Raw genomic sequence first — 16,000 nt, 5'->3', positions numbered from 1 at the left:
GCATTCAAAGCTCATGCCATGTCACTGAGCCATGTACTTGTCCCTTTGCTGAATGCAGAAAGAAGTTCTTTAGAGCAGTGGTCCCCAATCCCCGGTCTGGGGACAGGTACCGGTCTGTGGATCAGTTGGTACCAGGCCACGGCTCCTTCTCGTCCTCCTCCCCGACTAGCTGCCTTAGGGGCTGCCATGCCACTCTGCCACCAGCTTACCTTTAGTGCTCTCCAGTGGCCGTCATGGCTGGGGCTCCCCCTCGCCGTGGCACTGTGCGGCTGCTGCTGGCAGCACCTCCCAGTGGGTGGAGGGAAGACAGGGCCGCCGGCGGGAAAGCAAGTGGAAGCAGGGGCTCAGGCAGCGGCGACACCCTTGGCAAAAGACTAACCCCCAGGCCTCCGTAAAATTGTCAAGTGTTAACCGGTCCCCGGTGATAAAAAGGTTGAGGACCACTGGTTTACAGTACTGATGGTCAAAATTAAGATTAAAAAAGCCAAGAATATAGTCTACTTTTTATTAGGGCTAACAAAATGATGCATAGCAACTTTTCAGTTCACCAGAATTCATGATCAGGCCAGATGTTACAAACTTTGTAAAAAGGAATAAATATTTGTCATGTCCTTGACTAGATCAGGACTAGAAATGCATGCTTTTTCCATTCCCTCATAATTTTTATTTTATTTTATTTTTTGCAAGATCTGTTCTGATGAAGAGTTCTGGTGAGCTCAAAAGCATGTGCCACTGAGTTGGTCCTAATAAAAGTTTTATATATAATAAAAGTATTATATGGAATACATGTAGAACTTTCAAAGTTTTATTATTCTACAATTGAACACAGCATTAACAATATAGAATGTATTCCCTGCTCTTTGTGTCTACCAGTCACAATGAAGGCTGAAGTAGGTGGGGAGAGGAGCATGAACAGATAAATATATAGTATTGGTGGACAGACAGAATGTTCATATCTGCCTTACAGAGATTCAGAGAAGTGATCATACTGTATCATGCTATGACTTGTGAGAACTATTTTACTCTAATCCTCAGAGAGGGCTGTCAGTCCTTATCGGCCACTGATTTCCATTTTACATTCAATGCCTTAAAAGGATTAGAATCTGTGCCATTAAAAACATAGAACTCAAGAGTGTTTGCACAGCCCATTAATCAGTTGATTCCGTTGACAGAACCATTATAAGTTTTGAGAGACAAGTTCAGGAACCTAATTATTTGGCTGCAATAGCACCTTCAGTGAAGACATCAAAAGTAAGTTGAAAGAATTTTGTAAACATTGGGGGGGGGGGTTGACCCATATGGGCAGCTGGGAGAGAAAAGAATGCCAGGCAGATGTCACTTACTGAATCTTTTGACAACTTCTTCTGCAGCCTAGATTGCCATTGGACAGCTTGCATGACAATGGCTTCCCACCTTCTTTCAAGATTTACGATTATCAGCTGCATAGACTGGTGATCCGCATTCAGATTACAGGTCTCTTGGTCATCGAGGAGGTGCTGACACAAACGCAACACTGAGCCTACGCCCCGGTGTCTCTGCTTAATTTCACAGCAGAGAGACTGTGGACAGAAGAAGGGCCAATGTCAGTGCTCTATAGATTCCACTCTAATATAATCATTCAATGGGCAGTTGTGAAGTCGAGTCCATGTCATATAAGTCAGCTCAATGAAGCTTGGTATGACCTGTAATAGTAAAACTTTCTTCTTTACTACAAGGAAGCATCTATCTAAATAATGGGATCCCATCAACATTTATTGTACTGGTTCAATATTTGCTGAGTAACTTGACAAAGTCTTTTAAAACAAAGAAACAAACAATGGTTCCATACAGTTCCACAGAGTAAGAAACCAATATGGTCCAAAGTCCAGGGTATGTGTTTTGAACCTCTTTTAATCCAGGTCTACCTTATACATTATGGAAGTAATGTAGTTTGCTGTAATAACTATTCTCTGGGGGTAAACACATCATGTAGTTGCTATAATAACTATGATGGCACATCAATATGTTTGCAGAAACTTCATGGACATAAAAAATGGAGGCAACTTTGGCTAATTCCCCCTCCTCACTGTCTCGTAGCACCTTTTAGAACAACAAAGATTTATTCCAGGTGTGAGCTTTCGAGTGCAAGGACTCTTCCTCAGATTATGAACTTCCATGATGATAGTGGCAATATTAAGCAAAATTCTGTTAAATTAGTTAAATTACTGGACTCTGATTTTATTGTGCTAATTCAGACCAACATGGCTACCCATTGGAATCTCTTGCTAGATGCCATGCACGTCCTTCAGCAGTTTTGGAGGGCTGATATAAAAAGGTTCCCAAGGCAGACAGGCTATTTCCCTGTGGATCAGGGGAAACTGAAATGACAGAACGTATTGTACTTTGTTGTCCCTTATACCAGTGGTCCCCAACCTTTTTCAGGCTGGGGACTGGTGGCAGCAGGGAGGGCGACTGCCCGCCCACGCATGCTGTGCATGCGTGGCTGGGTCGCGCATGTGCGTGTGCGCCATACATGGCCAAAAACGCGCACGTGTGGCACTTTCACGCATATGCGCATGTGTGAAAGTGCCGCACATGCGCATTTTGGGCACACATGGCACATGCATGCTTGCGCGGCCCTGCTTCCCTCTCCCCCCCTCCCACAGTAAGAAGCTTGCTGGGCTGCAAGCTTGCGGCCTGGGAAGTTTCTTACTGTGGGGGAGGGTGGGGAGAGGGAGCCGCGGCCCGGCACCGGGCTGCGACCCGGCGGTTGGGGACCACCGCCTTATACCAAGAGGTTTGTTCTAAGGTTATTCTTCTTTTGCTTAGTCGGTACCCTTAGTAGGGCAACCAGACTTGGTGTATGTCAGGATGCTACTTATAAACAGAAACCTACTGGTATCAGCACATAGTGTGAAGTTCTATGTGGGTGCTTCCAAAATCTGCCAGAGGCTGGTGGCTTGCCTTATATTAAATACTGCAGAATTTAAATAATATATTATTAACTAAGACCCATCATGTATGGCAGCACCCACTGTGGGCTGCTGCCAGGCATTGCATTGGGGCACCATGCCCCGGTGCTTCCCGTGTACGCATGGGGGAGGGAATCCCCCAGCATATGCGGGCTGCTCCGGTGTATAGTGTGCATATGCAAAACACCCGGGCTGGGAAGTCCAGTATGCTGCCTAGAGGCAGCAGGGGGGGGGTGGAGCGAGGAGGATAAGGCCCCCACCATATGATGGTGGGGAAGGGCATGCCACTCTCCCATCAAGGTGGGGTTGGGGGGACTCATTGGCCAGTTCTGCAGCTCTGTGGAGCTGACAGGGGCGTGCAGTGTACCTGCAGGGGACTGTAGGTCAGGGGAAGATTATGCCGATTATGCATGGCGCTGGCCTGACCTAGCCCCCGCTGGAACCCACAGTATCCCAGGGAATGTGGAAGATTCCGTATTCCCTTACCGTGGGCTTTCCAGGGTGCTGTGCCAGGTTAGGGCTGTGATGATGGCAGTGTCGTGCACAATTGGGGCTGCCCTGCTGCTGCTGCCCTGGATTTTCTGCCCCGTGCATAATCGGTCCTACTGTCTTATTTAAGATGTATTTCCCTTGGAATAAGCACCCCCCATGAATTATCACAGTGGGGTTAATTTTAAGTGTTCTCATACTCATTGTGGTAGAATGGAATTTTGTTAAGACTTGTGCTGGTCTAAGACCGCAATAGATACTTACTTCCCTTTGTTCCTGTGCTGCTCTTTGCAACCAGTATTACAGTGTGTTGAATACTTTTAGAACAGTAACATCAATGGGGAATAAGGCCACAAGTGTCTTGGAAGATGAATCCTTCTGCCCTGCCCCTCTCTGTGTTTCTTTTACTGAGTTGCAGTGGATGTAGTATGATGCTTCTGCCATATCATAGCATGGAAGACTTGTTCACATTCAGGAGCTTACCAGGCAATTTAAATTGTAACTTGACAACATCTGTTTCTCTCTGCAGGATGCTACAGATGAAAGTACATAACCCCATGAGAAAAATCTAAGTTATCACCCCAGCATTTTAGGTTTCTTTTAACGCAGGATATGGGGAGGGGGGAGTCTGGAATTACAGTTAATATGAGCAGCCTTGTGACAAATATCAGAGCTGCTTATGGATCCTGGAACCTGAAAAACAACATCTATGCTGCTGATGGTATTTACAAAAGGATGTTCCAAAGACAATTGAAAGATACTGAAATACTGCTAAAAATGGCAAGGAAATTAAATGCTGAAGTTCTGCACATAACAGAACAGTTTTTGTTTCCTGATCAAATTTTTCATATATGTGGTAAATACACCTAATGATACTAATGTATCTATGCATATGCCTGTGTGTCTAATATCTTTATTTATAGTATCTTTATTACTTTTATGTCTGTGGTTAATGGGAAAGCGATTCTTAAATTGAAAGTCTTCAACAGAAATTATGATTATATCCATAAACATAGCTGAATTACGCACTAATCAGCTTCCACTTGCACAATTGGTCTGTTCTAACATTTAACAGATTGCTTATTAATGAACAAGGGTAAACAAGACAATGCAATCTCATTGAGAATGGGTATTTTAATGCCTAAAAGTATTTGTGTTCAAAATGTTAATCCCGATAAGGCTTCATTAGATGTCATAAAATGATGAAGTGCATTTCATTGAAAAGTACACTGAGCAGTATATCAGCAGGTGGACATTCCTTGCAGATGTTCCACTTATTGAAAAAATGCATTCTATGACTTAGTTAGGCAATTGCCTAACTCCTGTAATAGTAAAAATCACATTATTTTTGTAATGATGGAACACTGTGCTTTTTTCATAATTCTGCATTTTAAATGCTGAATGATAAATTTCAAAAGCACTATTTATGGCAAAATAAACCCAGTTTTTTGTTATTCCTTTTATAGTAGGACTGCATATACCCTGATTTACTCTCCTGGGTTTCATTACTATTTCCATACATAGCTTTTGATATACCCATGTATTCACTTCCTGAGGCAGTTCAGTAGCCTAATGCTGTACCAGAAAAAAGGTTTTAAAAGGATTAGTAGACATAAAAATACTTTTAAAATCAAATTTCAGGTGTTACTATTATGATTCAAATATTGATCTTCATTAAGTTAAACTGGAAGGCTAGTTCTTCTAAAGTTAACTAAAAATTCAATAAATAAATATCTTTGTACCTATTTCAAAAGGTGTGTGTGTGAGAGGGGACGTGTGATACAATGCAGAATGTACTGAAAAGTAGCTTGAAATGATTAATATTACCAACAATACCAACTAGTAATACCATGAATAATAATAATCTGTGACTAAACCTTATCATCAATGGATGTTACCTGATACTAATCAATGTTCAGAAAAAATGTTTATATTCTGAACAGCTAATATTTTATTTATTTTTTGGATTTCTATCCCACCAGTCCCGGTACAGCTGGCTCACGGCAGCTCACAACCATAAAACCAGCACAACTGATAAAACAATTGTAATAAAAACATCAATTTACAGTAAACAATAACAGCATCAGTTGATTATCTAATAAAAAATATATCAAAGTCTCTAGCATCGTCATGATTTTTGTAATAGGGGGTTGGTGTTATATAGAGGAGGGGGTCATTAGATGGTAACTGCATTCTGGCCTCAACCAAATGCCTGGCAGAAGAGTTCCACCTTCCAGGCCCTTCAGAACTGACACAGTTCTGTCAGGGCCCTTAGCTCTTCTGGAAGCTCATTTCACCAGGTAGGGCCAGGACTGAGAAGGCCCTGGCCCTGATTGAGGTCAGGTGGGCTGCCCACAGGAGCAGCACCCTATTGGTGTTTGATGAGCAAAGAGCTCTCTGGGGGCCATAGGGAGACAGATGGTCCTTCAGTTACGCTGGGCCTAGGCTGAAAATGGCCTTAAAAGTCAAAAACAAAACAGTTAAAACCGATGATAGAATTGAGCTAGAATCATAGAGTTGGAAAGGAACTCCTGAGTCATGTAGTCCAACCCCCTGCACTATGCAGGACACTAACAATGCTATCGCTCATTCACTGTAACCTGCCACCCTCTTAAGCCTTCACAGAATCAGCCTCTCTGTCAGATGGCTATCCAGCCTCTGTTTAAACATTTCCAAAGATGCAGAACCCCCACCTCCCAAGGAAGCCTGTTCCACTGAGAAACCGCTCAAACTGTCAGGAACTTCTTCCGGATGTTTAGGTGGAATTTCTTTTGCATTAATTTCATCCCATTGGTTCTGGTCGATCCCTCTGTGGCAAGAGAGAACAACTCTGCTCCATCCAGCACACTGCGTTTGCTGGCAGAGGGTCATGGGAATTGTAGTCCATGAACATTTGGAGGACCACAGCTTGACTACCCCTGCTCTATATGGCAACCTTTTAAATACTTGAAGATGGTTATCAGATCCCACAGAATCACAAAATCATAGAGTTGGAAGGGGCCATACAGGCCATCTAGTCCAACCCCCTGCTCAATGCAGGATCAGCCCAAAGCATACTAAAGCATCCCAAAAAAGTGTGTATCCAACCTTTGCTTGAAGACTGCCAGTTAGGGGGAGCTCACCACCTCCTTTGGCAGCCTATTCCACTGCTGTTCCTCTCAGTCGTCTCCTCTCCAGGCTAAACAGACCAAGCTCCCCCAACCTTTCCTCATACATCTGAGTCTCCAAATCCCTCACCATCTTTGTTGCTCTCCTCTGGACACATTCCAGTTAAATAAAGCAGGTAACATATATAATTCTTCCTGTGAAATCCTAGGAAATATAGTCTGTGTTGGGGTGGTATAGGTTTAGAATTTCTTGAGAATTCTCTGGGAAGACCAACAGAACATTAAAGTGGAAGTCACAGATATTTCATTATCCCTTGGTGTGAGCTTGGCAATGAACAGAAAACATTTGTATATAAATGAAAAACACTGGTTCAACTGATGAAGCACTTGTCTTCAAGTTCTCAGATGAAAATGACCATGTACAGCCCCCCCTCCCATGTTCCTGTTCCCCACAAGACCACATTTAACTAGGCAGAGCTCCCAGAATCCTATCTACAGGGTCATTGACATCAGTATTCAGTATGGTATGGAATCAGCTATTAATGATAGTTGCCCACCTGCTCCATTTAAATGCCTGCCCAGTTGGGAAGGCCAATTAAATAGGATGGGTGGAGGAGAGTGCCTGTCCTCATCAGCTGATGAGCATGCTATCACTCATGAGGCAATCAGGCCCATCAGCTGTTTATGATAGGTGCCCCACCTGCTCTATTAAAATGCCTGTCCTTTCAATAACAGGTGATAGGTGTATGCTGCCTTCTTAGGTGCTGCCTAAGAAAGTGGGGAGGTGCATTTGGATGGCCAAATTGTGGGAGCGAGTGGTTCACATTTATTCGTATACTTTTAGGCTTATCTGAGCAGAAATGTCCATGCCTAGTACCAAGCAGCCAGGTCCAGTTAAATCATGCAAGTCAAGTGGTACCAAATCACACATAGGATGCTGTCAGGCCTAGAGATGGGACCTGGAGGTCCTCCAGAACTACAGCTGTCCCTCTAGAGAAAATGACTGCTTTGCAGGGTAGAATCTCCAGCATTTCCATCAACAGAACAGAACTCTCCTGCCTTACCTTTTCCAGACTCTCCCTGAAATGCTCCCCTTAGGGAACAGGGGACCTCTAGGAATGGCAAGTCAGAGTTCTGCAGTAGGAAATGGGAATTAGCAGAAATTACCTCCCTTTCTGTCAGTGGAAAATTTTGTCCAGATACAACCCCTTGCCATTCATGTTGGTTTCCTCGAACTGTATGTACATAACATTTAATTTGTTTAAGAAGCTTCCTGAGTTTTACATTGAAAGGCCAGTAGATTTTTAACAGTTTTTTTTGTTATATGCAAATATACACTAAGAACAGCTGACAGTGCTGCAGGAAATTGTTAAATTATATGGGTGCTCAGTCTCTGTGTATATCCAGGCATATGTGTCTCAATGAAGCATTCTGATTATATATCCAAGGAGCTCATGACTCCACCCTCTTCCATTTTATCATCACAGTAATGCTTTGAGGTAGGTTAGGCTGAGAATGAGTGATTGATCCAAAGTCACTGTGAGACACAGAAGGTTATCCTGCCCTTGGAAGGTAAAACTGTTAACCAACTTTTTTCACCTGAGTTGATGGGAGTGCTGTTCCAGCATCCAATTACCTTTGAGAAGGAAGATAGTATGTTGGAGGAAAACACAGCACATTCAGTTTGGATCTGCCTCAAAAAGACAGCAAACAGTTAAAAGAAGAGCTCTTCCTGATAGTGTGGCAGAGAGGTTTCACTCTACCCCTAGTAGAGCCACCTTGGTACAATGGTTAGGAACACTGACTTCTAATCTGGCAGTTTGGGTTTGATTCCCTCCTCCACATGTAGCCAGCTGGGTGCCCTTGGACTCACCAGAGCACTGATAAAGCTGTTCTGACTGAGCAGTAATATCAGGGCTCTCTCAGCCTCATCTATCTCACAGGGTGTCTGTTGTGGGGAGAAAAAGGGAAGGTCACGGTAAGCCTCTTTGGTGAGACTCTTTCTGATAGAGAAAAGTGACATATAAGAACCAACTGTTTTTTCTTTTTATAGTAGAGTACAGAGTACCTGTGACTGGTGTTGAGAAGATCTGGTACCATTTAATCTGAATTTTGGGAAATGGCAAGCTGGTGTGGGTGGAATCCTGTTTGTATAATGTGTAAGGATCCAGTGTAGTGATTAGGCAGTAAAAAGCATTTTATAAAGGGAATTCAAATCACAACCTGAAGCCATAACTCACTGAAGTGGTTCAGTCAAGTATCTTCAGTGACTGTATGGAAATCCATTCTGCTGTTCTTAAAAAAAAACATGTCAATGCATAAATCTATTATTTTTATATAACCCCTTCCTCCTTGATCATAGAATCAAAACACTGGAAGGTATCTCCAGAGTCATCTAGTCCCACCCCCTGCAGAATGCAGGAAATTCACAACTACTTGCCCACCAATTCCCCAATTCCATGCCCATATGATGCCTCCCCAAAACAGAATCTATATCCTCCTTGCTCACCACAGAACTTATTTCAAGGCAGTGAATCCAATGCCTCTTTACCTGCTACCCCACCTATACTTTATAACTGAGTGGAACACTCAGGAAAAAGTTTTATTGTAAAAGAGTCCAGTTCTCCAAAATCTTAAATGACTTTGTGGATTCCCCTCCTGTCCCTGTCACCTACTGAGCTTCAAGTCACAGTATTGATTTGAAGGAGGGTAGATCGGTGATCCCCAGATGACCAATATAATTTCCCCTGGAGAAATGCTTTGGAGAGTGAATTATATGGCATTATACTCGGCTGAGTATCCTCCCATCTCCAAACCTTGCCCTCCCCATGTTCCAGCCCCAAAATCTCCAGGTATTTTCCAACAGAGCTGTCACCCCTGTCTCTGTGCCCTGTTGCTGGCAGGAAATGGTTGGTTACTGTGTGTGACTGGATGCTGGACCAGATGGATCACTGGGCTGATCTAGCAGGGCTCTTCTCATGTTCTTATAAAACTAGATTTCCTGAGATCCAAGATGTCATACTCTAACCTAGGGATTTTCAACCAGCGGCCTGTGGACCCCTGGAGATCTACAGAAGCTTTGAAGGAGGTCCATGGAAGATCTGAAGTAGCAGGTTCAGGCTGTCTTCTCAGCTCCTACTCTTCTTTCTGGTCTACATGAGGCAGACCTGCCCTAGTAGTAGTAAAGTTGGGGGGAGGGAGCAAAAGGAGGGCTAAGGGTATAGGTAGTGATGTCATTTCCTGTAGTGTGGCAGGAGGTATGGCCAGCTGATATCAATCCCAGGGCTCTTTGAAGTCTAAAAAATTATTTCAGGGGCTCCTCCACAGTCAAAAATTTTAAAAAGTCTGCTCTAACCAATGTACAACATAGTTTCTCAGCTACTTCTATAATTCTTGCTACTAAGTCCTATTTCTTAAAAATTAGCTAACTGTACTTCCATTAGAGACTGAAAAGTACAACCAGCAGCATGTAATCTCTCAAAATAAAATAAAATAACTCACCCAGAGCCAAATGTCACATACTGGAAATGAATGATGACTTGTCATCTTCTAAAGAAAACACTGGCCAATCTGGGTGTTTTAACTGATTTTGAGGTTAAAAGAAAATGTCACCTAATATAGGAACTGTACTCAGTTGCCGGTAGTGAGACCTAATCTATACTGAAGTTAAATATTCTATAAGCATGCAGTGAAGTGCAAGAAACAGCCATTGAAAAATGACATGATTAAATGCCACAACATGCAATCATTTGCTTTCAATTATATCAATGTATCTTCTTCCTTCCAAGGAGTCAGGCAGAAATATTGTTTTTTAAATGCCTCTATTAAATTGGGCACCAATAATAAAATAGATGAGAGTCCTAATAAGCTCATTTGCGTAACATACATCATACACTACAAAACTATTCTCTCCATACCGCTTTGCTCATACATTTGTCTCCTGATTGTCATCCATCTTGCCTGTATTATAAGATTTTTTAAAGGCATACTGCTGCTTCCATGGCTATTCATTGAAACCCTCTATATAACTTTCCTGATTAACCCTTGTGAAATCCTTGATGCTAATTATGGGAAAAGTTTAGCTATAATATCTTTGCTGTCAGATTTTATTAGGATGATGGTTGAAAGAAAATCTTGAATTGACATTTTGGAAAATTCATCTAATTGCAAGTCAGAAACATGGAATGACAGTTTAAAATAGATTATGAGTTCTTTCAAAATAGTGAACCAGTCTCCTTCATTTAAAAAGCATACCTTTTATAGTATTAGAGTCTACCAAATTGCTACAATGGTCATATCTTTTGCCAAGAGCCTTACCCAAGAATGCAGCATCTCACTGACAAATCTGGAAATGGCATGTGACATTCATTATTAAAAATATCCACATTCCTAATAAAGAACTTATTTTCCTTTTCTCTCTACTTGCAAGCAGGGGGAAAACCCCAGGTGCTATCCAACTGTTTTAAATACAAATTCCTTTAAAGCAAGTTTTGATTGCTTAGGAATTGAGGCTTCACATTGCTATGAAATCCAAGTGATCTAAGTGTAATGCCACTCTTGTCAAATTATAGGCTCTGAAATACACATGCAAACAAATTATCCTTAAATCACTTGAAAACAATTAAAACCCCAAACAAAACAGCATGGCTAGCCTAATAAGGAAGTACTATTGGTATTCATCCCAGTTTGAATCCAGCAGTACAGTTTACAGATTACTGTTTAACAATGCATCTAGGATTGATGCCTTTCGAAGATTTTGGTCTATGTAAGCTATGATTATCAAAGCGTGACATTCTTTAATTTCTTGATGCCACTCCTTATGCTGGGTTAAGTACTTTTAAAACACTTGGTTGTTTAAAGACTATGGTTTGATGCACTGCTATTTTGTCCATGTTCCTGTGTAATTAGTAATGCGTGGTACACTTCTCTTTCTAAATTAAAAACACTATTAAAATTCTAGTCATATTAAACAATATGAAAATTAAGTTATTCTGAAAGGAAATTATAATAGGTTACAGATTGCTTATATCATTACTGAAATGCTGGCATCTTGTCACAATGTCTCCCTAGAATAAAAAGTGTACTTTCAGCAATAATATGTTTGAAAAATCATTATTTTAAAGATTCTGCTGTCTGAAACTTAAAGTAGTGTGAAGATCATATATTGTGGTAAAGTGAAATAACTTTGGGATGAGAAATCAAATAATCTATTTAGATCCTTTTTATTACCATACAAGTGAAATATCATGGCATATAAGTGCCATATCACAGTATGTAAAACTGGCTAGTTGGTTGTATTGTCCTGCCAAGTACTTAAGAGATCCTTACCATCTGTCTCTGTTCAGACAACATGAATAAACCACAGTTTATGAGTAGAATGTACCATACATGTATGGTGCTATGCCTGTACCCTCTGACATACCCTGGCATCTGTGTCAGACTCCGAAACCAATCCCAGGCCTAGCGTACCACCACTAAGGCAATCAGAATCGGGCAGAGAATCGGATCCTCAAGATCTCACAATTTAATGGTCTATTCTCCAAGGTGGCTGTTGAGTCCCCAGCTAGTGCCTGCTGGATTTCAAATCTCCAAAGAGGGCGTAGAAGGCAAATGCATCATCACAGTGACTTGTGGGAAATATGTTTTTCTTGATAGAACAGTGAAGAGTTCGTAAATTTCATGACTGAAACATTTTGCCAACCAATATTGCCTCTCAGCACATAGCTGCCACTGGAAAATATGCAGTTTGTGCTCCAGTTCTAGGAGTAACTTCTGAGGGAATTGTTTATGGCTGACTTGCAGTCAGCTCCACATGGATTGGGTTTTAGCATGTCATCTCAGCTGGATATAATGGCATACAAAATGTCTATTCATACAGAGAGCAGTGTACAGCAAAGCGACCCCTCAGTGTGATCTGCTGGAGTCACAAACCAACAGTACTGAGGAGTTTGAGAGTCACTTTAGATTTGGAGAACAGAGGAACAACAAAAGCAAGCCCCTCATTCTTTGGTTACCCATAATACATACTTATTCTGTGCAATGAGCTGCACATATTGTTGGAGGTTTGCACATCACTGTGTGTAGAAAGAGGTGCAGCTGTGGGTGATGTAGTGCCTTGTCCCCATGTTCCATCTACTTCTGCCAACATCTGAAGCCACTCTGTTTCAAAAACTGTGGGTTGGATCCAAGCAGTTTTTCTTGCTGGTGAAAATGTGAGGACGGACTCCCCTTTGCCTACCAAAATGGGGACCATATTGGGATGGGGTTTGTACTAAAGAAGGGAATTTAGGTGCGATTGAGTAAAAAAGATGGCTGGATATAAACCTGTGGATGCAAATTAATATTACACAATTATGAGGCCTGATATGCTGCTTGTAAGTTGTGCTGTCCAGTAACTGAAGGAAGGTCAATGAGACCCAGAATTCTGAGAAAACTGTATGAACTTTTTGCAAATGCTGCATATACACTCTAAGCCGCTTGTGATCTGTGCTGATATTGGGGTAAATTTTAGTGCTCCTTGGGTTATAAATATTGGTAGCATATAGTTTATTGTTATTAGTTTATCACCTACTCCTCATCTGTTTATAGTTTCAGACTATAAAGAGACAGTTACCTTAAAATGCTTCTATAGCAGGGAATTCAGTCAACTAACTTAAAACATCTTAGGGCCACTTCCACTGTTAATCCTTAAATAATGTGCCTATCTTCCTGTGTGACAGCTGCATATTTCTCTGTTATCACATGTGTGCGTGCTGGGAAGTATGACTTCTCAAAATATACCAGTCTCATATGAGCACTGCAAAACAAGTGTGTCAAATTGATGGCATATTTGTTATTACTTTTTATGTCAACCATTATTCAAGGAACTCTAGATAATATATTTGGAGGTTACCAGAATAATTCTAGTGACTGGATCAAGTTCACCAACCTAGCCTGCGCTCACTCTCATCCACCCTGATGCTCCATTCCTGACTGTGTAGTATGCAAGATATTTGCCAAAAAGGTCACTGATCCAGGATTTGAAACCTCACAACAAATTATGTTCCATTAAAGTTTTTTTTAATGAAAATACAAAAATTCTTCAACTCTGAAAGTGAATTCTGTGCATTATGGGCCAGATTCAATGGAGTGTTTTTCCCTGGCACAAGAATCCTCTGCATGATCTAACTCAATGACTCTAGAAAAGTACAAATGCTTAAAACGCAGTGACTGTTTGGTTATGCTACAGGAACAAAATGAAAGTGGGAAGTATGATATAATCTTAACTTCAAATAAATAAAGTTTGAGAGGAAAGAAACTAGAGGCTCCAACTTGCCCCTTAACAGCAAGTTATGACTGTGTCCACATTTTTAGATTTTGGATGATCATCACCCTTGAATTCAGCCTGTCAAATAACTACGTTGCTGGCTAAGCAATAGATGTATGAGTCACAAAATTAACCTCTCCTTATTTTCTGTTTGAGATGAATTTTACCTCAGTTACATTACCAATGTATGTGTGTACAGAGACAGACCTTTAGTCCTTACAGTTTAGTAATGTCCACTATACTGGTGACAGCTATTCAGGATGTCGGGTAGAGAAACAGTTTTCACCAGTACCTGCTATTTGAGAAGCTGTAACTGGAAATGCTGGAGGCTTAATCTGGAACCTTGTGAATGAAAAACAGGTGATCTGTCACTGACATGTGACCCCCTCTCCTAAATTCTCCAAAAGACTCCATGAATTGTCTGATTATTCCCATCACCCATTTATAATAATCATAGTGTCTCATTCTTATGAGGAAACGTTCAGATTACTAGGTCCATTCCGCACATCTGATAATGTTGCTGGATGTCTGCGGCAGCCCGAACCACTACAATTTGTAGTGGAATTTTGACATTTCGCACAGTGCAAATTGTAGCGCAATATTCGTGCACCCGTAGCGCTTTTTTGGAAATACACATGTTTCCGGTCTTGCAGGAATTGCAAACAAGGCTCTCTAAATTTGTGGCGCTTCTGCCTGCCTCAGCCCATCTATCAAACTGAAGAACCAATCAAACAGATCGCCCTTGTGGCTCCGAAATGCCCCTTTCACTTTAAATTTTATTTTTAAAAAATCCGAAAACACATGTGGCAATGAATATTTGTTAATTCATTGTTTCTTTGCTTCACACGGAACTGTATTTTGTTGTAATTTCCCCCCGAAAAATGGCTTTTTACACAAGGCTAAACCAGGGGGGAGGTATTCATTGGAGATGGAAGAAAGTCCGCTGAGAGAGCTTTCACAGTTCCTCCATCCACGCTAATTAATACAGCCTGCTGGCAGAGTTGCATGTAATCGTTGACATGCATCTCCAAGGGAAAAAATAATAACATACAATGCATGTTAGTGCAGGCAGGGCAACATTCGGGCACACAGTGATCAAGGGACTCTGTGATGTTATGATGCTCACTGTGAAAGGCATTCCCATCTCCCGGAAGCTTGGGGGCAGAAGTGGAGGAGGGACCTTCTTCCTAACGTTATTTTGAGAATGCACATGTCTTTTGCTGATGTGTTACAGGTTGTTCTCGGGAGTCAAGCATTTTTAGGGGGAGTCTACTTTTTACGATTCCCCCCAAAGTGCTATAAAAAAGTGAATGTTGCGGGAGTGTTGCTGGAACTCTATGGTTTGTGTATGATGTCATGCATAATGTCAAAAATGTAGCGTTCTGATACATTTACGTTGTGCAGAATGGACCCTAGAATTTATATTATTCTTATATTTAAAGGGGAGGTTTGATCAGCTACCTTTTTTTGCCAAAAACATTTTCACCTCCTTGGAATACTTTTACTGGACCTGGCCCACTCTTCTATCTTCTCTAGAATGATTTCCTTTGTTGCATCCATTCATGGCATAGATTTTCAGAAGCTACTGTGCAGACACTGCCTGACCCAGCTATTTTGTTTCTGAGGGCTTTCCATGCTGAAATAGTTTGGGGTATCATTGTACTGTATTGCTTTGTTGAATGTACTGCCCTGTTTTAACATCTGTTACAAGTTGCTGAGCAACACTTATTGCTTGATACATTGTAATCCTCCCTAATGTTTTTGTAAAGTATGTGTATGCCATTTTTAAATAAATAAATAAATAAAAGCAGAAATTTTGAGGGCCTTCCCCTGATAGCTAATTGAGGTGATGATATTTTTACCTGCATTATATTGTCACTGTGATGGATGTTTGTCTAGATTCAACATGCATGGTCTTTGACTGGTTAGACTATACCTAGTTCATAGGATTGGTTGTTCATAACAGGTGAGATAATTGGTAAGTATCCTGTGGCATCAGGCTTAATGGAGAGCCATTGCTTAAACAACCCATCACATACCTTGCAGCTGTGCAGAATGAATTGACTGACAAAAGTTAGGAGCAACATTATTCCAAACCAGATAGTGGACTTATAATGCATTGGGGGAAGGAATGAGGCAAAATTACT

The 16,000-nt window shown here is 41.4% G+C and overlaps 1 protein-coding gene across 4 annotated transcripts in view; it reads right to left on the bottom strand.

Annotated features, from left to right (window-relative positions):
* Positions 1 to 16,000, bottom strand: part of AKAP6 (A-kinase anchoring protein 6) — a 320,657-nt gene that overhangs the window by 32,742 nt on the left and 271,915 nt on the right. For 3 of the 4 annotated variants that reach the window (XM_077323052.1, XM_077323053.1, XM_077323055.1), the window contains one exon: positions 1,344 to 1,559. The exons of the other annotated variant lie outside the window; for it this stretch is intronic. In XM_077323052.1, the coding sequence (XP_077179167.1) occupies positions 1,344 to 1,559 (216 nt within the window). The remainder of the gene's footprint in view (positions 1 to 1,343; positions 1,560 to 16,000) is intronic. 4 annotated transcript variants of the gene reach the window in all.

This window comes from Paroedura picta, chromosome 2 (genome assembly GCF_049243985.1).
Source record: "Paroedura picta isolate Pp20150507F chromosome 2, Ppicta_v3.0, whole genome shotgun sequence".
NCBI lineage: Eukaryota > Metazoa > Chordata > Lepidosauria > Squamata > Gekkonidae > Paroedura > Paroedura picta.
Note: the sequence above shows the minus strand (reverse complement) of the source record. Positions and strands in the feature narration are given on the sequence as shown.